The sequence below is a fragment of the Megalobrama amblycephala genome, linkage group LG17, assembly GCF_018812025.1.
Source record: "Megalobrama amblycephala isolate DHTTF-2021 linkage group LG17, ASM1881202v1, whole genome shotgun sequence".
Classification (NCBI taxonomy): Eukaryota; Metazoa; Chordata; class Actinopteri; order Cypriniformes; family Xenocyprididae; genus Megalobrama; species Megalobrama amblycephala.
In genome coordinates, this window is record NC_063060.1 from 17,470,345 (window position 1) to 17,496,206 (window position 25,862).

General features: G+C 37.2%; 1 protein-coding gene across 3 annotated transcripts; it reads right to left on the reverse strand.

Annotated features, from left to right (window-relative positions):
- Window positions 1-25,862, reverse strand: pls1 (plastin 1 (I isoform)). Of its 3 annotated transcripts, none has more exons than XM_048163194.1 (16): window positions 25,762-25,862; window positions 17,247-17,354; window positions 16,832-16,992; window positions 16,577-16,706; window positions 13,087-13,219; window positions 12,865-12,946; window positions 11,100-11,265; window positions 10,786-10,928; window positions 8,768-8,863; window positions 7,954-8,146; window positions 6,064-6,142; window positions 2,623-2,737; window positions 2,069-2,202; window positions 1,631-1,754; window positions 1,364-1,488; window positions 1-1,253 (listed from the first exon to the last, which is right to left on the reverse strand). In XM_048163194.1, the coding sequence occupies exons 2-16, from the start codon at window positions 17,314-17,316 to the stop codon at window positions 1,115-1,117; spliced, it is 1,890 nt and encodes a 629-aa protein (XP_048019151.1). In that variant the 5' UTR covers window positions 17,317-17,354; window positions 25,762-25,862; the 3' UTR covers window positions 1-1,114. The 3 variants fall into 3 exon arrangements, with proteins under 3 accessions (XP_048019151.1, XP_048019149.1, XP_048019150.1); XM_048163192.1 differs by lacking the exon at window positions 25,762-25,862 and adding an exon at window positions 23,950-24,040; XM_048163193.1 differs by lacking the exon at window positions 25,762-25,862 and adding an exon at window positions 18,624-18,796.

Here is a 25,862-nt window from a genome sequence, read left to right on the forward strand (position 1 = left end):
TCTCGTTATAGCCTTTTATTTCATTAATATTGTTATCTGCAAGTACAGTTTTTAAAATAATATAAGATTTACAGTACACTAGTGCACATTCCGTTAAGTGCAATTAAGCACACTTCATTTTCACAAGAGTTTAGCATTTGAATTGGCATATTAATGCTGGAACTGGGTAGCAATATTGATATTTTTCCAAACTCGTTCAAATACTGAGATCTGCTATAGTGTTTCTGTACAGTAACATAATGCAGTACAGAGAATGAGACACATTGTTAAGTGAATCCACTGTGCCCAGAGGGGGCTTCGAATATTTTCCTGGGTGAAACAGAGCGTAGCTCTACGTGATGGTACAACTGTCAAAGGGGAACGCTCAGCTCAGCTGAAATTATCCCAGAAACTCAAACACATCTGGAATTTCACAATGACATTGAGAGAAACTCCCTCTAAAAGAGAGCTGGACTCATTCGACAATGGCAGAGATGACTGTAATTAGGAGGCAGAGCCCAGGAAAGTGTTTGGAATTCTGGCCACTGTTAAATGATGTGGATGCTAGTTTAATGATTTTTTTCTGCCAATTGTGGCATTTTTCTGCTTTCAACACACATTCGCTGTAAAATATCCTCCTCTAGATTACAATGCGCTTCCCTGGATAAGCAAATATTTAGACAAAATGTATGATTATAAGCCAGGACAGGTTGTCAGCTGATTCTAAGCCTGATTAAATAACCAACTGAATGAATGTGCAGATCTACATGGCTCAAATATTTCTTGTGAGCACCTTTATTTACGCAACGTAAAAATATCCAGCTATTTACAATCTGGCTTCAACCGAAATAATTGTTTTAATGAGTCAATGAAGAAATAAAGGATTCACAGATATTAAGAAAATAACATTATCTTTGAATAATCTTGCATCTACATATAGTATCTTAGCTAGTAGAAATGAAATGATTAGTGAAATATATTTCGATGCAATTAACAGGAGGTGAATTCATGAGGAAATATTCATAAAAACAACAAGAATTGCATTAAAGTGTTGGTGCGTAAGGCAGAAGGGACGTTAGGGGAAGAAAAAGTGCAACGTGAGGGTTGTGCTTTCTGACAACATCTTTAAGAAAGGTCAGCCATTGACTTTCTTCAAGCTTCTTCCCATGAGGCATGCAAACACCGTCATCACCATCTTGGGGTTGACCTCCACAAGGTCATCGGGCAGGGCGTACACCTTTACTCCAATTTTTCGTGCCACTGAGATTGCATATCTGTGAGTGGGAAACAGAGATACGGAGAAGGTTGCTGGTGGCGAGACAACAGGCAATTTGCCGTCAGATGTGTATCAGGGTAATTTATGAGGAGCCGTGGGGGAACTTACTTTGCATTGTTCAGCTTGTCCTCTGGCGTCATTTCTCCACTCTTCACCATCTCAAATTTAATGGCTTTGGGCATGATGATGTCGATCAGATCAATCACTGGCAGGCTAGTGCTGATTGATTTGTCCTGAAACAATACATCATATACAATTACATTTCATTTAAACTTAGACATGTTTGATATTATTTGAATCCCAATATGAATTCATTCACTTCATGGTACAGTAGGAAAGCAGTACTGCTAAAACATTGTGTCGAATGGGATTCACCTTGAAGCTGTTAATATACGAGTCTTTACCGCCTTGTTTCAAGGTGTTGTTCACCCAATTGATAATAATTTGGTCACTGACTATTTCCCCATCACCGATGTCAGACAGAACCTTCAATGTGTATCTGCAAGAGTTATTGTTTGTAAGAAACAAGGTAATTAATATGCTTCACATTTTGCACAACTGTGTTCAACATTGATAATAGTACGTTTCTTGAGCATCAAATCAGTAAATTAGAATGATTTCTGAAGGATCATGTGACACTGAAGACTGGAGTAATGATGCTGAAAATGTAGCTTTGCATCACAGGAATTAATGACATTTTAAAATTCATTCAAAAACAAAACAGTTCTTTTAAATTGTAAAAGTATTTCACAATGTGAAGTAGTTAGAATTGTCATGAAAGCATGTTGAAATCTTTATGTATAGATAAAGTACCTTCTCATTAGTTGCCAGACCAGTGCCAGGGTGTGCATGGCGCTTCCCTCATTGATATTCTCACCACCGATTCCTACTAAGGAAAACTTTGCTTCCTTTTTGCCCAGTGCAACCGCATAATTACAATTCTCAAGCTACAAAACAAACATATGTCAGCCAAATTAACATGACATGTATAATTTAACCCCGACGACAGCAGTATGCATACATAAATAGCATTTTTGATGAATAAAGTGTTGATTTTGAATTCTAAACTGAGTCACTACCCTGAGGCAGCTGTGGAAATCATTTCAGCAGAGACAGAAATCCAACATGTTGCAGTACAGGCATATTTAATTTGCTCTCAGAAACAAACATTTACATATGTATGTATGTATATATAATGTGTGTGTGTGTGTGTGTGTGTGTGTGTGTGTGTGTGTGTGTGTGTGTGTGTGTGTGTGTGTGTGTGTGTGCGTGTGTGTGTGACTCGAAGGTGATCCAGTTCTTTTATCTCAGTTATTTGCTCCTTGTACTTGTAACCTTTTGAAACTCAAAGCTGAACTTGTACAAACCTTCTTCATGTTGGAGCCCAGTATTGGATAGGGAGGTTTATTCACTCTAGTCCAGTCAACAGGAACTTGGATTCTCTCATATAACTGAAGAATGATGAGACCATCATGCAGATCGCTGGAGAAGAAGATGTTCATTATGAACTCTTTTGGTTATAATGTTTTATGTTGTACAATGAATCAATATAAATGATGTTTAAATGTACAAACCACCACTGATTTGTCAGCAAATTTTCTCCAAAGCACAACAATAAAAGACAAAAAGCAACATGTCAGAGCTGTGGCCTTGTGGTTAGGCGTGTGCTCTGGTTTTAAGGGGATTCTGACATTTTTGTTAGCTGTTTGAGGTTGCTAGGGCTTTGCTAAGTGGTTTCTAATTTTAGTTTCTCTGATATTCAGGTTTCTGAATATGGCCCAGGCCCCTTATTCAAAGGTTTATTTATTTATTTTTTATAGCTGACGTTTGTCTAATCATTTAACAGCCATCTTTATGGTTTCATTCAAAGCACTATCTATCTATCTATCTATCTATCTATCTATCTATCTATCTATCTATCTATCTATCTATCTATCTATCTATCTATCTATCTATCTATCTATCTATCTATCTATCTATCTATCTATCTATCTATCTATCTGTCTGTCTGTCTGTCTGTCTGTCTGTCTGTCTGTCTGTCTGTCATCAATCAATCAATCAATCAATCAATCAATCAATCAATCAATCAATCAATCAATCAATCAATCAATCAATCAATCAGTCTGCCTGCCTATCTATCTATCTATCTATCTATCTATAATAATAACTCCTAATTTATCTATTATCTGTCATTTTGTGTAAAAGCATCTGCTAAATTAATACATGTAAATGTATGCACAAGTTACAGTGTATGCCTAAATGTAATACTTTAGAAAGGAGGTTTAGAACAAACCTAAGTTTAAGAAATAGCCTTAGTCATATTAGTGGAGCACTAATATGACAATATTTTGTAAATAATATCATATTATAGTGTTATTTCTACATTTTATAGTGTTATTTCTATATTTTTTTAGTTATATTTCCATTTTTAAATGTTAAACATTTTAAAAAATAATGGTGTTAATGCATTTAAAAATATGTGAATAAATAAATCAATATACATGCATACATTTTTGTTTATTAACCCTCTATGGTACGCATTATGTTCTAACCATGAAATCTATTTTCAAATAAGTTTTTATTACATGAAATAGCTTCAATTATGCAAATCAAAAATTTTTGGGGGGGACTTAGGGGAACGATGCCATATGACAACTCTGTACCACAATGGAAAATGGTCAAAAAGTAGTTTTTCTATAAAATTATTATTTTATTTTCTATTTAAATGCACATTTGTTTTAGAAATTGATAGATTTATATACTTGAAACTCTATAAGTAGATCCCTATCATTTAATCCCTATCATTCGGCTAACTCATCCTCACACTCATCACATGGAAAAGCTAACTCTGCACTCTTCCCATTGCCCTTTCCATAAAATATTGCTATATTCATTTTCAGAAAAGAAGAAATAACTTTGTTATTTATACATAAATACAACTATACTGCAATAAACAATTCAAAATAAATAAATAACCACAATCATATTGTTGATGCTACTATCTATAAAAAATCCCAATGGGGAAATACATTACTGCAATTCCACTATGGTACAGAGTTGCCATATGGCAACCTAGATATTTTCTAAATTTACAGTAAAACTATGTTAGACAAAACTTTCTAATTTATTTTATCAAAGATGCTGCTGCAAAAAAAAATCCCCATTGAGAAGAGATGAAATAGAGCAATTTCTGGAGCACTTCAACAGGTGTCTTCCGTGTGAGGGTGACAGTGGGAAAGAGAGTATTACAGGGACATTCAAATGTCATGGGAATTAAAAACAGCACATCATTGGCAACCTTAAGGCCTATCCTTTTAATTCCCAAAGTGCAATATATTGTATTTTTTTCTGAATGACAAGGAAATGAGTAGAAATTAATTGTTGCCATATGGCAACTCTGTACCATAGAGGGTTAAATTTATTTTGCCTTCCACCATGAACCTATACACAGTAACATCCCCAGAGTTAAATCAACTCAGAGTACATTTGGTCTCTCTCTAAATAGTGTTAAAGTAACACTAAAGCAGAGTTAAATTTAATGAGATAATTAAGCAATTAATTAAGTGATGATTGAACATTAATGATGAACACCTGCTGTTAACAAGCAGAATAACTGAAGAAAAGAGAAACACAAGAACTACAATTGACTTAGAAATTCCATTAAATAAATGCCATCATAACTCTTCAATGCTAAAAATGAGCAACTATTAGCGTTCTGGCTTATGCATGAAAATATAGCATACAATCCTCAACAGTGGTGACAATAATTATTCATATTGCAGTGCATGATGGGGGTTTTGTCCTATGGTGATACCCAGCATGCATTGCAGCGGGAAACTCTTTTTTTAATCACTATTGTTGAGATTCATATGCTGATTCTTGATGTCTGTGTGTGTCTAGGTGATGCAGTAGTTCAAAAAATTGTATGCACTACACGGTTTTAAAATTATTCAATATGTCTGTTTGCTGCAATGCTCATCATGCTGTAGTTTCACAGGGCTGGTAATGTAAAACCAAAAAGTATAAATGACAAAATATATGAGCAGTTGCTTTGGATGCAATCCAGGAATCTCACAATGACTATATCATCATATAAAAGCAGCTAACATCTGCTCACTGTAAGGCACTGACCTCATGGCTTTACAACAACAGCATACGCATTGTTGCAGAGAAAAATCTAACATAGAAAGTCAAGGGTCAAGAGCCCAACTTAAGCAAACGCTAATCTTCTTCATGGTGCCGTCATTTTCCTTTCCTTTCTTTTCTTTTCTTTTCTTTTCTTTTCTTTTCTTTTCTTTTCTTTTCTTTTCTTTTCTTTATCAATAAACCTCTGTTAATTCTTAATTCTGTAGATTTTTGAAAATAAAATCAATCTGGTTAGTAAAATGTGAAGCTGGTAATGCTGTTTCTGGAGTTGTTTAATCAGATCTACAGAGATTTAACAATTTGTATCTTCAGTTGATTTCATCTAAGGCTATGACTGAAGTCCGTTGTAGTTCGTTTCTCTTTTCTTCACTGATTCTGCTTGTTAACAACAGGTGTTTATCATTATTGCTCAATCATCACTTAATTAATTGCTTAATTATCTCAGTAACTTTAACTCTGCTTCAGTGTTATTTTAACACTATTTAGAGAGGGACCAAATCTACTCTAAGTAGAGTTGATTTAACTCTGGGGATTTTGCTGTGTAATGATTCATTATGTTTCATATTGTTTTTAGCTTTTGATTTCAGAATCAGTCCTGATAGTTCCACTGTCACCGTAGAAAACTATAGCATTACTGTAAGCTAAACAAATGGCTGTGTTACCTGTACAAGTGATTGACATGCGGAGAAACCCCCAGAGAATTCATCCAGTTTCTGAATGTCCTGTCCTCTCTTGTTTCCCCTGTCAAAAGAGAGAGGCATCATTTATTAGCCAAAGTCACACCAATGTGTTATGTCTGCCATTTATTTTGAGGATCATTATGGACTGTAGATGCAGTTTATTTTTGAATATTTTTTGAATACTATTTTAGTTGGATGTCCATGTTGATATTGACCTCACATTATAAATCCACCCAAAAAAACTGTCCACCCTCTGAGAATTAAACTGGCTATTTTTGCTGCTGTCCCTTTAGGACTTCTATATGTCTGTGTACCTGTAACTTACACTGCTGTATATCATGGATCAATTTGCTGTATACTGAATAGGTTAACAGATTGACATTGATATATAAATGTGGGTGGTCATATGTAAAACTATTTCCTGAGCTTTTTTGCAGTTAAGTTTTCATACATTACATAAGTGGACTAGGGAGGAAGCTTTGTATTGTGAATATTTTGTATGCCTATATTGTACAGCGGAAATCCTGTTTTCCATGATATGCTCCTGGTAAATACATTTTTAATAAAGCCCTTTAAATACAAATGATTAAAGTGCACCAGAATGATTACATGATGATAGTCTGTTACATAATGTTTGCATAATCCTGAGCTACATATTCTCTTAGTTTGCACAATAGACCTTTACCCTAATTAACAATAACATCAGGCTGCAGACTGAATTAATATTGTTATGAATGCAGCCAAGAGCATGATGGTAAAATAATCATTTATCTCCCTTTGCAATGTAAATGGGAAAAAGGCAGTTAAGCGGGTTCTGGCAAATGTATGTGTATCTGTATGGCTGATGACATACTGTATTTAAAGAGATGGAATGGAAAAGAAAATAGAACAATCAGATAAAGAGGACAGAAGAGAGATAAACAGACAGTGAGATAAACCCCCAATTACTGATGTCACATGTGATCCTCTAACACACATACTGTACACATGCATTACTGTATGTGTGAAGTAAGCCACAGGCGCCCCCTGCTGCTCACTGATAACACTGCAGATAGTTGAAGTAACTCAAAAAGCACCAAATTGTCAATGGTCTTGAGAAGAACAATATGTACTGCATGTCTTTCATGTATGCATTGGAAGAAATGCAACCCTTTAACGGACAGAGTATCTTGAAACTTTACCTATTATCTAAAGTGACTTCTTTACATAGATGATGTTTCCTATTTGTTATCAGGCTCTATAAAACAACCATTTCCTACACACAAATAAATAGAGCTCAGAAATATCCTAAGAAACAACCCATTTTGTATTTTATGGAAAACTGCACTTAAAACATATTGGCAACACCTTACAATAAGGTCTCATTAGTTAATGTTAGTTAAAGTATTAACTCACAATAACTAACAATGCTCAGGTCAATTAAATTATTTTTCTGATGCAACTTTTGTTTTTAAAAATGTATTAGTAAATGTTGAAATGAACATCAACTATGATGAAAACAAGATTTTAAATCTTGTTTTCAGAAAATACTTCAAGTTGGTGGTGACGATAACCCTACCATTATGACAGTCAGATAAATCACAAAATAAAGATTAAAATATGATAGATTTCTTTCAAACAATCAACGGTTATAAGCCATTAACAATGTATTATGAATACTTTCATGGATCTTGCGGTTTGAGTATCTTTCTTGTTTTTCTGGTTGGTATTTCAGACAGGATGTGAGCTCATATGTGAAGCAAAGGTAATGCAGCATCATTTATCACAGGCAGTCAAAATCCTCTCTGATATTCTAAAGGGTTCCAAACTGCATACATAACACCTTTCTTTCAGTACGTGTTTAGCACATTCACATAAAATAATGCAACTCACCCTCAATTGCATAATCAATGCCATTGTTGGTGGGTCTGTTCAAGGCCGGGTACATGTTGAAAAGATTGGCCACAAAGGCCATGTTGAGCTTATGGTTTCCTGCCAACACATCCCGGGGAGTGACAAACTGTCTGCAATCTAGGCGATCTGCCTGCCTCAGCATCAGCTCAGCTCGCATTTCATCATCACGCTCCTAAAGGGGAGAGTTATTCAATCTGAATAACTATGCTTAAATCTGAAAGATCTGAAACTATGCTCTAAAGCAGAAGATTATCTAGAAGACATCTGCCAAAATAAGATTAATGGCTGTTCTGTGCTGTGCCACGATGATAGGACAATATGAGGACGTAACTGTACAAACATTACATTTTACAACCTCATTCAGTATTCTAAGATACTTTATTTAGCTTGAAAAATAGACAGTGTTCACATGGAAAGCCAGTACAATAATATAAAATATATTATTGTACTGGCTTTCCATTCAGTGTAAAAGTTTTGCACTTCCATTCAGTGTTCATCATTGAAATATTTTTTTATTTATCCAGTTTTATTTTTATATTTTTGGTTTCCATTCCAAATGTAGTATTTTTGCTGTATGTCTGATGTCCCTTCTTGGTTGTCTTTTGTTCACATATTTCCCCTAACTTTGTTGTGACAGCAGTCAGTGTTGGGTATCAAAATGTCACCCTCTTTCTTATCTGCACTAAATTGTGTCATAAAGTGGTGGAACACTCTGACACAGGAAATAAATCAGCATGTTGACTTCCTCAGTGAAAAGGCAAAGGCTGTTGATGAAACATTCAGATTGACTTACATTCAGACCAGACATGTCAATGTCAATCCTCATCTCATCATCCCCGTCTCCTTTAGGTGAGATCTGACCAAGCAGGTGGAAATATGCCCTGGAGTCCTGAGAGCATTATATAAGTCAATATCAACTAACATGCAAATAACAGCTCAAAGGATTTTATGTCAAACCAGACCAAAGGCCTGGCCAAAAACCTTTTATAGGTTTTTATCAAAGTCTGTCATTAATTTACTCAGCATAACCTATGCAGTATTTCATAATATACAACAACTGACAAAAAAAATAAAAAAATAAAAATATATCTATATATAAATATATCTATCTATCTATCTATATTATATCTAACTATATCTCTTGCAAAATGTTTGCATTCCCCTGAGAAGCTTTGCATTTGCTCACAAAATGTTTGCGTTTTCCTGAGAAATTTTGCATATGTATATCTATATCTATATATATATATATAATTATTTGTATATATTTATAATTTTAAGATTGGAAATGCATTTTCTTGCCCCTGAAAAGGAATAGTTAAAAAATGAAAATCCCTGAAATGAAAAGCATTTATTCACAGTCAAGTTATTCCAAGCCTGTATGCATTTCTTTTTTCTGCCGACACAAAAGAATATAATTTGAAGAATGTCGATAACTAAACAGTTGATGGACCCCATTAACTTCCATAGTCATTTTTTTTTTTTTTTTTTTCAAAAAAGTCAAAGGGGCCCATCAACTGTTTGGTTACCAACAATCTTTAATATAATCTTATTTTGTGTTCTGCAGGAGAAAGAAATTCATACAGGTTTGGGACAACTTGAGGCTGAGCAAATGATGACAGAATTTTCATTGTTGGGTAAACTATCCCTTTAAGTGCACTTTTTTTGGCACTTGAAGTTTTAAACTAAATATACTTTAAATTTCAATAAATATACTTCCTTAATCTACACTCCTTTAACGTATATTTATCATATACTGTTTAAAAGTTTGGTCTCTTATGCTTACTAAGCTGCATTTATTTGATCAAAAATACAGTAAAAACATTAATATTGTTATTACAGCTGTTTTCTATTTGAATGCATTTTAAAATGTAATTTATTTGTGTGATCAAAGCTGAATTTTCAGCATCATTACTCCAGTATTCAGCTTCACATGATACTTCAGAAATCATTCTATGTTGATTTGCTGCTCATGAAAAAAAAAAAAATGCTTTGTCAATGCTTTTGCGTTTTTGTGCAAAATGTTTGTTTTCCCGAGAAACTTTGCACTCACTCACAAAACATTTGCCGTTCCCCCAGAGAAACTTTGCATTTGCTCGCAAAATGTTTTGCGTTTCCCTAAAAAAACTTTGCGTTCTCTCGCAAAATATTTTGGATTTCCCTGAGAAACTTTGCATTCTCTCGCAAAATGTTTTGCGTTTTCCTAAAAAACTTTGCGTTCTCTCGCAAAATGTTTTGGATTTCCCTGAGAAACTTTGCATTCTCTTGCAAAATGTTTTGGATTTCCCTGAGAAACTTTGCATTCTCTTGCAAAATGTTTTGCGTTTCCCCAAGAAACTTTGCATTTGCTCACAAAATGTTTGCGTTTTCCCGAGAAATTTTGCTACGCTTGCAAAATGTTTTGTGTTCCCCTGAGAGCCTTTGTGTCACAAAAGTTTTGGGAGCGAATGCAGAATTTCTTGGGGGAATGCAAAATGCATAATCATTCCTCCCATCTCACCCCACCCCTTGTCCCTTTAGGGGCTCCGTACTTTACTGTAATGTTTGATCAATTTAATGCACCCTTGCTGAATAAAAGTATTAATTTCTTTAAAAAATAATTAAATTAATTAAATTAATAAAATAAATAAATGAAAATCTCAATGACCCAAAACTTTTGAATGGTAGTGTATTTGAAATATATTTTGGTCAGGGGGAAAAAAAAAGCTGTATGGTAAACTTCCAAAGCCTAGTTCTAATGGAGTGATGTGAATGATCATTAATGACTGAACGATGAATGGATGATGATGTCTTCTTTGATGAAGCATAAACTACCTTGATATCATCACTGAAGTTTCTGATTTGTTGCCAGCCAGCAGCTTTGAGGTGATAGTTGACCCATCGCAGCAAAAGGTCCTCAGGGGACATTGACATCAGTTGGTCCAACTCTTCTGATTCATCGAGCAATGCAATTAGAGCTACACACACATAAATACACAGACACGTGTTATTGAAACCTCTTAAGAGACATAAATCAGTCACTCACGTACATGCATGCTTTTATTTCTTTATGGCAGCAATTAGTAACCACATTGGATGGCATCAAGATTACCAAAAATCAATTTAGACTACTACAGCAGAGTAATGACCTTCATTGCGTGAGATCTCAATGTCAGCGAAGAGGCCGATTTTTATGATTTGCCAAAGGAGGCCAAGCACTAGGTGCGGGGTCCCTGCTTTCATATCCTGTGCATCGATGTTGACTACTGTGCAGCCAATAGCCGAAGCAGAGTTAAGTGCCAACATCAAATTCTCCTGTAATAGTAAAGAGGGCAGTAAAGAAATGAATTGAACTTTATTTGTTGTCAAAATATCCGTCTTTAATCCACACATCTATACACATAATAAATATTCTAAAGGCCTTTCACACCAATGCTGACAACTATAACTATAAAATTATTATAATCATTGTACTTCTATGAGAATAGGGAGGTACAACTATAAAAATAATGACACAAAGGAACAAAATTATTGAAATCACTAAAAACATGGATAGCCAATCATAATCCGCTTGATTTAATGAGCTCAAGCAGACAACATAACTTCAGCACATGCTTATAATAAACAGAGTGTTATCATGTGGTGAGGTGGTTTGCTAATATAGTCATTATCATTATCTATATAGCTATCATTCTTTGTGTCAATGGGTCTTAAAGATAATAAAGATAAAGTGCATTGGAGTGAATCTCACAAAACTTGCCAAGAACATGTCCATGTTATATGTGACCCAAAATAAAAAGTAATAAGACTATAATAATAGTTAAATCTGTATATTCTGAATAAATAAAAGATGGTAGCACTTTATACAATAATGTTCCATTTGTTAGCATTAGTTAACATTAGCTAATCTTAGTTAATGCAGCATTAGTTAATGTTTGTTAGCATTAGTTAATTAGTTAATGCATTGAAAATAATGGCAATGACTAAGGGCACGTTTACACAACAACAATGTACTAATTTTTTTTTTCTTTTGGGTACAGACGACACCATTGTCAAAATGATCCCTGTTCACACGGATCCATGAAAATGACCAAAAGCCTGTATTATTAATGCCAGGCCAGTAGTTGGCGATGACACTTTGTGAAAAAAACACTATGCACCTATAGACCGAACTCGTAATGCATGCGCATGACGTCACCGTTTTCACAAATTCACTTTTTTATAGTTTACATAGAGACGATAATAGTATCGTTTTAAAAAATGTGCATTTTGAGACCTGTTTTCAAAAGTTTGCATTTTCAGGTCCCTAAAATGAAGTTGTCATGTAAATGAACAGCCTAAACATGTTTTTAGTTGAAAACGATGCTGTGTAAACGACTCCTAAGGGATAAGAATTAATCACATTGTGCCATTAAAGGTGCTCTAAGTGATCCTGGGTGGAGTAACTTCCTGTTGACGTTCGAAGTGTTGTCAAACAAAACAGAGGCTAGCTAGACCCTCCCTCCTCCTCCTCCTCCTTCTCCTCCTCTCCGTGCTTCCTGAAACAGTCATGAACGCGCATTTAAAATCATTCTTGTTGGTTATTGGCTGGAGCATGTTTATTATGATTCGTGGGCCAGGCTGCACCAGTTTGTTTTTATTGCCTTTTTCGGAGATGGTAGGGACTACAGAGACCGCATTTTTTTAGCGGATAGTGAGGAGATGTTTGCTGTATGTGACAAAAAATGTTTTGGCCTAAAAACGCGTGACATCACTTAGAGCACCTTTAATTGTCAATTTTTTTTGTAAAAAAGGTTTTTTTTTTTTTTTGTTTTTTTTTTAGGAGGGGTTGAGAATCACTCATTAGGTGAGGTTTTCAAAGATCTTTATTCTGATGTCACCTCTTTGTTGGGTTTCAAAAGTGAGCGCACTTACAGTCATTGTAAATGGAGTGGATTTCTTTGTGTTGATCACCCGCTCATCAATGGTGTCTGGCTGTGAGAGGTTAATCATTTTGCTGCAAAGAAACGACCAAGAGGTTGTTAAACATGAACTCTTATTTATCAGTAAATGTGATGAATTATTAATAGCAGTGTAATGAACAGCAAACAAACAAAACAAAAACATTACACAGTAAACCAGTTATTCTTATATTACCACAGCAAAATTCCATCTTTTACGGATTTGAATAAACTGTCAGTTCCCGGATCCATTGGGATCAGATGTTTGCAGTCAGGATCTTTTGCCAAGGACTTATTGATCCAGTTGACAAAGGCCACTTTTTCTTCATCTGAGAACCGTTTATAAAAACAAAACATTAGCAAAATTACATTTGGTCCACTTGTGTCAGGGATCGTTAATTTACAAATGTCACTCCAAACTGTTCAAATATAGTTTGACTCTCCTAAAGCAGGGCTCAAGCACAGCAGGAACTGCTCAGAGGCTTGATTTTTATGTGTTTCCAAGTGAAACAGGATATTCAATAAGAAAATATTGATGAAGCCTGACTTGATTCATTTAACAGGAATTCATTGGATGGTGAAAAGGGGGCATTACATGGCAGAATGGAGGTGGGCAGGAGATTTATGATATCAACCCAAAATAAGGCAAATCAAGTTATTACATCTTGAAGAATGCAGATAAGCCTTTTTTGTTGTTGTTTTGGAAAAAAACAAAACAAATGTGCGTTAACTGTTTCCCCGCCATTGACAAGATTTTCCGTCATTTTTGAAAACAGTTTCTCGCCACTGAGTTTTTCCTAAAATCCCTGTATTCACTGTTATAAGGCAGGGGGTGTATTTATGCATCTTCTGAAATAGTAAACCATCTCCAGATCTAAAAACAAACTAAGAATAAGATCTGCATAAACGAATGGCTGCATTTAAGTCCAATGTTTTATGCCTTTCCCTCGCTAACTTCCCTCCGTCTTGTTCAGTTGGATGTACGTCATTGCTTACGTTGCTTTAGTGCCCACTACTGGCGGACCCCTTGCAATATGTTTAAATGGAACACCCTAAAGGCAGGAACACACCAAGCCGACGGTCGGCCGTCGGGCAGTTTTTGTTCGTCAACCGACTAAGTTTTCTCAGTGTGTTCTGCACCGTCGGCTTAAGTTGTTTTTTTTTTTTTCCGGCCGATTCGAAATGTTGGCTGCGTCCGAAAACTGGAAAATGCTGCCTTCGGAGGACACATTTCAAGGTAGTAAGGCATCAAGGCACATCCGAATCCAATGTTAGCTTCACTTCCTGTCTCATGAGATACCTTCTTCTGATCGATTTTTGAAGGAAGCATAGATGTATCCTTAGCTGCCTTTGATATCCCACAATCCTGTGCTTTCCATTCTGTAACAGTTGAGCTAGAAAAATAAAGATGGCGTCCGAAAGTTGCGTTTGCTGCTCAGTTTGTGTATAAATGAACAATTTTGACCAACATATTTCAATTTTGATATCATTTCTATCGAGAAATTACTACTGTAATAATTAAATATTTGTTTAGTTCTCACCAAAGCTCGCGCTATATTGCTGTAGATCATTAAACTGTTACACTGCCTCAGAAGTCTGTCCGAAATCAGTTTCGCGAGGTGCCTTCATGCATAAACGCTGCCGTACAAGTCATTCTCTTATAAGACAGCGAGGCAGCAAGACAGCTACCTAGGTTTTCGGATGCAGCCGTTGAATCACCGTCGGAGCTTGTCGGTCCGTCGGGCCATCTGATCATTCTGATTGGCTGTTCAGCTACTGCCACCTGCTGGTACGGAAAGGCATTTCATCTTGCGCAGGCGCAGAACGGACGTGCTACTTGGCCGTCAGCTGTTTAGCGTTGGTTTGGTGTGTCAGGCCAACTTTGGACACAGACGCTGCCGACGTGAGCCAACCCAGCAGTCTGCTTTCGTCGCCACTATTTCGTCGGCATCGGCTTGGTGTGTTCTGACCTTAAAAGCCCCTTCAAACGACACCGAAGAACGAACTGATGTGACGTAATTTCGGACAAAATCAGGCCAAAACGAAGTTCGTTTTGTGTTCTTTTTGGAAGTTCGAAACGGCTTGCCAAAGCGAAATTTCAGGAAAAGTTCGCTCCAGCTGCAAAACACCTTTGTACTACAATTGGTCAGTGACGATAACGTGACAGGAGGTGTGCGCTGAGGCTCCGCCGTCACTCGCCTGGGACGCGAGTGACTCTGACTCATTTCATCTGTTGAGTTCGTTGAGGTAAGATCTCCGCGGGTGAAAACATGAACACACTGGATAGCCGCTTTATAGTACAAAATGAAGTTGTGCTTGTAAAAAATGAGACACTAACACTGTTTTTCATGTTTGATACTGTAAAGCTGCTTGATTTTAAGCAATCTATTAAATAAAGTGCTATATGAAGACGTGACGTGACTGGAGTGCTAATTTGCAGAGCTCATGCTAACATTCCCATGCTGTTATGATCAGACGCTTTTCTTATGCTTTCTATAATAAATGCTTGCCGTTTTCTCATTCTTGTTGTGTTTATTTTGTTACTGAGAAGAAAGTGTACGGCACATATTTACATCATCTAACCGTCGCTCTTAGCAGTGTGGGCGGCGTCAGATGTTCCTTTACAGTATATCACTGGTCACAAATTTCGAACTTCGTTTTACCCCTAAACAAAGAACGAAAGAACTTCGTTTGAAGTATACCGGGGCCTTAAGCCCTTTATCTTGAATCAGCAATAGAACATATTTATTATTTACAGTTTTATTATGCAGCATTCTATAGGCCTGTGTGTATGCTTGGGCTATTAGAGAAAATTACAAAAATTGCACAAACTAAAATGATAACAATACAGTCAACTATAACTATGTAAAAAACAGTCAGCTTAAGGTAGCTACAAGTATTATGCGTTTAAAGGAACTTAAAATAACTTCAACTTCATACAGTTGTGTGGGGTGGGGGTAAATTAAGCGCGATCTGCTGTGACGTCACAGTCATGTTGCATTGTTGTCTATGGATCTGCCTGAAGTGTACATATTGAGTAGACTCGCTCCCTCACACCAAAATCGAGAGGTTGAGGGACTGTCCAGACAAACTTCCCTCGCCCACTTGACGAAGTTGAATGCACTTCAAAATGTTGGAGGGGATTAGGGAAGTGATTAGAGAAGTTTGCAAGTGTATGTCTAAAAGTGGAGTTAAACGCAGCCCAGAAGGAGCTGATAGAAGCATTGCTTACGCACAAGTAAGCTAATGTAATCATTAAACATTCAACAGCATAGAAATCAATCTGCCTAATGTTATCAAATGAAATGTCGAACCCACAGAGAGGTATACAACTGTGCAAGCTTTGGTATTGATGGACTATTGATGTTTCGATGCAGGCGGGGAAAGAGTTAAGAATGAAACTAAGAAACATTTCAATTTTATCTACATTTTTTAAAAATAAGGGTTCTTTATTGTCGTTGATGGTTCCATGAAGAGCCTTTAACATCCACTGAACCTTTCTAGTGAAAAAAGATTCTAGGTTCTTTAGATTATTAAAATGTTCTCCACACTAAGAAAAAAAAAAATGGTTCTTTTAAGAACTTCTTTGGTGAACTTAAAATGGTTATTCTATGGCATCGCTGCAAAAACATCCTTTGTTTTGGAACCTTTATTTTTAAGAGTGTAGGGGATGTATATGTCACCACCTGAGTAAGAATGCTGCGTTCCTTCACTTGAGATTTTTGATGTTCCTCCAAATGAACGAATCCCATCCCGCCTGGAGATGGACTTGCGGAAAGTTTCTCTCACTTCCTTACTTCTTAGCTCTTGGTATATCTGAAGAATTTAGTGAGATCTGAACTTTCAAAGTGCGACAGAGGCGTGAGCAGCTGACGCATACTTTGACCATTAACAACCCATTAACACTTCAAGATAAGACAAAAACTCATAGTCAGGCTTACCACAACAAACTCTTCAAAACTGATCTTCTCATCTTTGTTGGTATCACCAGCAATGAACTTCTCCACAATCTCCCGTACCTTGTATCCCGGAAGGTGAAAGCTGGCTTCTCGAAATAGCTCTTGAAGTTCAAAATCGCTTACATAGCCACTGTTATCAATATCTAGAATGAAAAACAGTTTTAGTAATAGATTTTATACTAGTTTAATTCTTCATTGCAGAAAATCTTTGACGCCATACTTCAGGATTCTATAAAAAAATTATAAATTATGTATATAGAACCATGTGATACGTTTATGTACTCATCGATAATGTTTGACACCTCACAAGCACCAAGTCAGATGATTCAAGCACATTTAACATGATCCAATGCATAATTTACTAAACCTACAGTGATATTCATGCAGTTTTACTGACCGATTTTGTTGAAAGCCTCTCTCAGTTCCTCCAAATCTTCTCGGGAGATCTGTGTGACGTTGTTCTCCATGCTGCTCTCCTCACAGCAGTTCTCACCATGCAAAAGACCTGGAAAAATAGGTACACACAGAGAGTTTGTGCTCTATATACCATGTTTGCCCAACGCTGTATCTCTATGATAAGCAAATCAATTAACTCAACTGGTAAAAATACTTCACAAAATGCAGTTATAAATGGGTATAGTTGATGTACAGTACCTTTCAAGAGTTTGAGGATGGTGAGAATTTACTTTATTTAGTTTATTATTTTTTGTTTTGGAACAAAATACATTATGCTCAACAAAGATGCATTTATTTGATCCACTGTAAAGAATGATGTTGATAGGTTAACAGTAAGTTCCCTTACTGTGCAGGGAAAAACTGTAATAGATCTAACCTTACATTTCATGTAACTGTACAGTAAAATACAGTAAAACACCTTCAATGCATTCTTATTTACCTCACCTTGTGGAAAAGCTATTGTGATGAACTTTGATTCATCATGTGGCTTTCTCTTTATAACCAGTTTTATTATGCTGGTCAGTATATTATAAAGGTAAAAACCTTGCAAATTTCAGTTGTTTTAAATGGTAAAATTTACAGGTTATTCAGCAAATATGTTTACATTTTAAATGTATTTTTACAGAATTATCTGCTCAACCACAATTGCCATTTTTTTTCTGTAAAATGACTTTTCTTACAGTGTGCAGTAAAAACTGTTATTACAATTTTATTACAATGTTAATTTAAAATTACACTTTTCTATTTTGATATGTAAGTAATAAGTAATAAATCTAATTTATTCATGTGACTGTCAAGCTGAATTTTCACAATCATTACTCTAGTCTTCCATGTCACATGATCCTTTCAGAAATCATTCTAATATGATGATTCGCTGCTCAAGAAACATGTCTTATTATTATTAAAGTTGAAAACTGTTGTGCTGCTTAATATTTTTGTGGAAACCATGATTCTTTGTTTAAATGAAAAGTTTTAAAAAATAATTAACATAAATGAATTTTAAAAGTACAAATATTCCATGTAGCCTTTCAAATAATATGAGACCATAAAATGTTGCAGGAAAAAACAGCTATAAATGAATTAGCACAATGCTAGTGTAGCATGTCACACCGCAGGCCATGTCAACATCCCAGCAGTGTTTCATGTCACCCAAGTTACAAGCACAAACTCACTGAATCAACAGTATTCTATCATCAATAACAGAAATATTAGTTGAATAATCAGAAAATGAAAGCTACCGAACACAAAAAAAGTCAGCATGTTTTGATGAGATAAGAGTAAAATCAAAGCTTGAATGCTGCCATTGTGAAAACGCTACCTTTCTTCTAAAAAGTTCCCCGACTCACGAAAAGACGCAGCTATTCCGATCGAATCCACTGCAGTGACGTCTGTCCTCTCATACAGCATATGTTGAGCTCATAGAGATAGTGGTATGGTAAGAGACCTTTGGTCTGTAATGCCTTTGGCCTGTGATGTCTAAAGGCGAGGGCTTCGTACTAACACAGATCCGAAGTTAACGTTTAACGCCCAACCCATTGCTGTGTCAGCTGAGGCTGTCATGACATTTATTTCTTGCACTAATTCTAACTGTGACATGTGAGTATACTTTATACTTTATACCCAAATAACTTTGTGACCTAACAAAACAGCTTCACATTTCATTGGTTTTGTTATCAAAGCTCACATAACAAGCTTGATGCCCTCACACAAACAAAACCATAAACACATAATCTAGAAGACCTTATTGATAAAAGATATAAATGATAAATTAAGCCATTTAATTGGTCTTATAACTAGAGCAACTATACAAGAGCAGAATGAATGTACAGCTATGATACAGGAGACACACTCTGAGCACCTCATGATAGCCTTGTAATTAGATCTTATCAGCTGACCTGATGATGGGAAAGAGGGAATCACCACCCATAAAACAGAAGAATGTGCTGAAAAGTAATATTCTTCCACAGGAGTGTCTCTTCTGTGCTGCTGAACTCACTGGAGGCGGAACAGGAAACCTCAGCTGACAGATGTTTGACAGCAGACCTTCATGTTTTAAGCATGAGCATTTGCTCATGGTAAGACAATGTAAAAAATCCATTGTAAAACTTAATTTCACGATAGAACCACTACAAACATACTCTACAAATGCTCTTATTGTGTAAATACGTATTTTACATTGTACATATATATAAAAAATATATCTGTATGTAATTACAGCTGTAATTACATCTATAATTACACTATTGAGCCTTCCCTTAACCCACCCTATACCACCAAACCTGTCCCTAACCTAGTCCCTAGCCACAAAAGTGTTTTGCAATACAACCTGAACATCATAAGTAGGCTACACTGTAAATAACAATATTTTTGATGGATCATACACGTTAGCATGGACAATAGGAGGAATAAAAACTAATGCAAATTTAGAAAAACAACCACAAGAATCATTCCAGGAAATAAAAAGTCATCATGTTAATACCTGTATTCTTATTAAGGCTGAAACTCTTAGAAAACAACACATTATCAGCTTACCACTTACAAAGTTACTCACTTCCTGTTTTTAAGGGATCCAGGTAACAGTTGCCATGCACTAAAAGATCTTTGAGCAATCCATAATAAAGAAGCAATGCAGATACTTTCCTTAGTTAAAAAAAGTTAAAAATATATATATATATATTTTGGATGAACAAATAGGTAGAAAAGCAGCCGTATGGAGGCCCAAGAATGTTTCACTGATACCTAATACTGAGATCACTCCTTTAAGAGACTCATCGGCCTCTGGGTTGCCACCTGCATTATTGATTGCTCTGAAAAGAGGATCAGTTACCACATCTCTAAGGCCCTTGCAGCAGGACATAGGTTACCATCCATAATTCCTCTAGTATAATTTAATCTTACTTTAGTGGACAGTGCATGTTATGGAGGTTACCTGTATGCTCCCTTACTGAGCCAACAAGGTGTCTGCTGATGCCAACAAACATAAAAGAATGAGTCATGAGTCACCTCAAACAAGAGTTTTACAACCACTGTTTAAACTAGTTTTTGGTAACAGTTTATTTGTGTCCTTGTTACATGTAGTTAACTGTAAATTATGTATAATTACATGCAACTAACCCCAAACCAAGCCCTAATCCTAACCCTACAGTAAGTACAAGTACTGTACTTAAATGTATAATTACACTGTAACAAAGACACCTTATATACCTTATATTTGTATTAAGATGGAACAAACTGGGTAGTTTGCAAATTATGCTATAGTTATTAGATTAAAACATAACAACAACAACAATATATAGTAGATAATATAATTATAATATAATTATAAAATAATATTGTTATTATTAGGTCTGGATTCACAGACAGGGCTTAGATTAAGCCAGGATTATAGGTTTTCAATAGTTCAATTAGGACATTTAAGTAGCTTTTATAAACATGCTTTAAAAAAAAAGAAGTGTGCAACACACACTTAACATTGCCAAAGATCGCACAGAGACATAGTGAACAGGAGGAACTTAAATAGCAAACACAACTGAGGATAATTAATAGAACACAGCTGACATTTATGAACTAATCATGGTAAACGGGGAGACATACGAGTGGCGGGAAACTGAACAAAGGAACATGTGACAAATGAAAACAAACTGAAAGTCCATAAAAACACTAAACTGAACACAACTGTGACAGTACACCCCCACTGAAAAGGTGCGCCATAACTGGAAGTAGGAGGGAGCAGTGGGGGAGGTTTTGGAAACGGACAAGGATGACCCCGGAGGAGATGATGGAGGGCACAGACCCAGAGTTCCCCACAGCCAATTGCCTACGGTGGAGTCGAGGCAGGGAGGAGCCAAGGTGGCGTAGTGGCTGACAACAGCTGGGGGACGACCGTGGGAGATGGAGCTGGTGGACTCAAAGGCGCAGACGGAAGACCGATTGTACTGAGTGGAGCTGCTGGCACTGGAGACCAAGGCGCAGTCGTGGCGACAAGTGACATAGGTGGAGCTGGAGATCCCGAGGGCTGGGGCGAAGATGGTGTGACAGAGGACAGAAGGGAAGAAGAAAACCACTGCAGCTGTAGGGGTGGAGGGACGGAGTGCAACGGACTGCCCTCAAGTCTGTGGCGGATGAGGTGGGACGACTGACCAAGTGGGAGCTGACAGGATGAGGGAACCCGGCTGAGCCACAAGTCCGCGGGTCTCTGATGGAGCCGAAGATGGGAGGAGCCAAGACAGAGCCGACAGGTTGACAGGCTGAGGTGTAGTGAAGGGATCAGAGGCCGGAGGCGAAGCCGTAGAATCCAGATTCGCAGGCGCTGCTGGTGTTTGCGTGACCTGCGCTCAATGTCAAAACGGGGCTTCCACGGAGATGTTGCAGGGCTGCAAACCACCGGTAGCGATGGGGCTGGAGGACTGGCTGAGTACTGAGGTGGCGTAGAGACTTGAGAAGGCCACAGTCAGGAACACACAGTCAATACAGGTCAGTAAAAAAAAAAAGTAATTCCCAGTCGATAAAATCCTCCATGCTGTCTTTAAACAGCAGTAAATCTGAACAGACAGAAAAATCAAAGTTCATAGTATCCTTAGTGCTGTCATTAAGCAGCGGTAAATCTAAACAGACAGACTGATTCAAGTCCCAACGGTTCTCATAATAAAAAATTCAGATACCAGGTGGGATAGGGAGGGAATCAACAAGTCCCCGTTGAAGTGCATCAGCCAGTCCTCCGTCTTTGTTCCCTCGGCTGCTGATGTCACTGGCTCACACTCCTGGTCAGATTCTCCGGGGAGTTTCTCCTCCGGCGGGTTGGTGGATGCTGTCCTCCCTTTCTTAGGCACTGGCTCACTCATTGCCGCAAATAACTCCTCCGTCTCTGCGGGCGTTGGGGGTGGGGGGGTGGGGCTCAAGTGACTCCCTAGTGGTCGTCAGTGGTGGAACTTGCTTTGGGTCTGGCTTAATTCTGGACTGGGATGCGACGCTCTCCAGACACCCGAATTAAGGTTTCCCTCCAGTCGAGTCCTGTGGTGTCTGGAAGGTCGATGGGGTGGCTGAATGTTGCCCCTATCTGGAACAAGGTCCTCAGGGTCTCATCGTCGAGGGAGCTGGCGATGGCAAGCCAGAAAAACTCCCTTGAGTAATCCAAGAAATCGTGGCTTTCCTGAACCACAGTGATGAACTTTCCCCATTCATCTATTATGGGAGGCCCGTTCTTCTTTCACGGGTGGTTGCAGGCAAACAGATGAAGACAATGATTAAAGATCCAACAATGAGTTTTAATAACAATTATCCTTGATATTACAGCAAAGGCAAACAGGCAGGCGCAACACACACTTAACATTGACGGAGATCGCACAGAGACATAGTGTACAGGAGGAACTTAAATAGCAAACACAACTGAGGATAATTAATAGAACACAGCTGACATTTATGAACTAATCATGATGGTAACCGTGAACGAGTGGCGGGAAAACACTAAACTGAACACAACGCAAAAATGACATATTTTAAGAAATGTCAGAGCAATTAGTTAAAAACAGCAAGCGTGCGTTTTAGTCTGAGACTAGGTTTAAGCCTTGTCTGTGAAAACGGAGGTCAATGTTTTATATTACTACTACCAGACCTTCTACTACTACCACTACTACTACTAATAATAATGGCATGTTTTTTTACCTTACAGTTAAAGCATCCCATCATTTGCAAAACAGTCTATTTTTCCCATATCAATGAAACCTAGCAACTTACTGTTTATTGTGTCCCATACTCGGAATTTGTGCTCACCCATCCAAGTGCACACACACAGCAGTGAGTATTGAACACACACACTGTGAACACACACCCGGAGCAGTGGGCAGCCATTTTTCCTGTGGCGCCTGGGGAGCGATTAGGGGCTCAGTTGTGGATAATGAGAGTGGAAGAGAGTGCTGTTCATTCACTCCCCCCACCTAAATTTCCTGCTGGTACTGAAAATCTAACCCGTGACCTCCGGGTTACAAGTCCGACTCTCTAACCATTAGGCCACAAGTGCCCATAGCACAAACATAAAATTGAAGATAGTTTAAACTATAGTTTATGCTGCCACTGGCAAGAAAAGCGTAGGTAATTAGGACAAAACATGATGATGATGATGATGATGATGATGATAATAATAATAACCAATGTATGTTTTCTTCTAAAATTACATTAACTGCATGATGATGTTACACTGTAAATATAGTAATAACAGCATTAACAACAACAATAGTTATTATTATTATTATTATTATTATTATTAATAGTAGTAGTAGTAGTAGTATTGTTATTATTATTATTAATTACATGCAATGTAAGTTCCAAAAAGTAAAACAGGTCTGTATTGCCCTGAGCTATGGATGCACTCAACAATCTATCAACAAGCAGACCTGTCTGACAGGCAATTTCCCTTGCCAGTAACAGCATCATATCAAATTACAGTATAACTCTAATACCCTGTGATACACAAATTAAAAGGATTTGAAAAGGGACTTTAACAGAGTTCAGTAGATATAGCAATGAGGGGAAAATATCATTACATAATATATCAGATAATAATAATAATAATAATAAATGATCTATCATATGGTTCCATCATACTGTTAATAAAAATTAATTACAAAGCAAAACAGCCACAACCTCACCTATAATTGTGCTATTTCCTCTCTTGGTCCAAAAAAAGAGCCTGCGGAGTCCTCTTGTGATAAGCGCCATGGCTTTCTTCTAATGCAGTTCTACACAACTAAAATATCAGACAACAATCCACAGATCTGGAAATCACATGAAGATCACACACTGATCATGGCGAATGGACACCTACTGATGCGCTCAGTGTCATGAGAGATGTCTTAAAGAATAAGCGAGAAAGAAAGAGAGGGAAACAAGCCTGCAGCACCTAGACCAGTGTTTAACCCTTCTGTGCACCAACATTCCCACACAATGCAACTTTTTTTGGGTTTAAGCAATAACTTGCTTCACAATATGGCAAGACTCCAGCCTAATGCGCTGCTGCAATGGCCTGTGTACTGTATTATCCTAATCTCCTTTCAAAAACATTTGAGAGAGCGAGAGAGTGAATAACATCATTAACCTTATTTTATTCATCGCCAATTATTCATTATGTTTTGTGTAAACCTGTGAATAGCCTATAGGCTAAAAGTGGAGAGCACAGTGAACGAAAGAGAGAAACAAACAGCAGGTGGCGCCAACTACAAAGAATAGCTACCAGAACAGGCACTGTTTAGTGTGTTTGTCGTGAATTAACTATCCCTATGTCATTGTTCTTGAGTTATATAACAGAAAAAAATCTGCTTTCCTGATTTTAATCCCAAAGAATCCTTGTTTTAATACTCGGTTTCCAACCTTTACAAACCAAGGAAACCCCCACCAAGACCCTCTTCCAGCCCAGCCGAATAATAAATAAAGGCTTTGATAATGCTTTATTAAAACTGTAATTAGAACCATAAGGTAGCATTCTATATTAGTATACATCAATTATAGAATGTATAATATAATATGTAGGCTACATCAAATGCGTAAATAATTAAAAATGTAGCCTAAATCTAATACCCTGCACAAAAATATTTGAGGAAAAATTCCTGCATGCTTTTATTTTCAAGGCAGATCTCCTTACAGAACACAGCATCCATACACTCTCAGAAAAAAAGTTTTACTTTTAAGGGTATATGCCACATGCTGTCACTGAGGCAGGACCCTTATCAACCCCTAAATGGTTCATAGTAGTAGCCTATCTTAAAATATTGCTACTCTTACGTACTAAAATGCAGCTTTTAGGGTTAAAAAGGTAAGATTTCCTTTTAAGGTTACTGCCCCAGCCGTTGTACCCCCAAAAGTACAATTTTTAAACATTTTTGTTCTGAGAGTGTACAGTTTAAGGTAACGTTAGCGTCTTAAAATGTGTATAAGAGATAGGTTACACTTAATATTTATACATAATTTAAGATATTATTGGCCGTTGCGAACTCTCCAAATGTTATACTTCGTGATATTTAGAGCATCATGTTGCTTTGTAGGCTTGTGACCAGTGAGATTTGACAGACGTAGACACGAACCAATAGCGTCATTAGTAAACGCCAAGACGCTCCTGATTCCACCATTCAGCGCTTAAAGGAGGTGGAACTTTTATTCCGTTTTTTTGCCATTTAATTCGTGCAGCACCAATCGTTTATAGCGTACTCCCGGACAACAGAGCAGAGGCTGGGTACCACATTGGGAGATGCCTTTCTTTGGATTCCGTGTGTTTTAAAGGAACTTTATGCTTACAGTGTTCTCTTTTCTTTGAGCTCAAATGATCTCGCACGCATCTATATCGCCATTTTACCCCAGCCGGTGGCCCGGACGAAAAATGTTATCGAGATGAGTCCCCGTAGCTTTTCATCGGTAAGCAAAACGAAATGTGCTTGAGTTCGCTTTGTGAGCCGTTAAATAATACGAACCGTTGTATGGTATCCAAATGAAACGCTGCGCATTGCGGTGCGGTTTGTTTTCGTTTCGTCTGGTGTTTTGGAGCGTCGGGCATCCCCTCCTCTCCCACGCA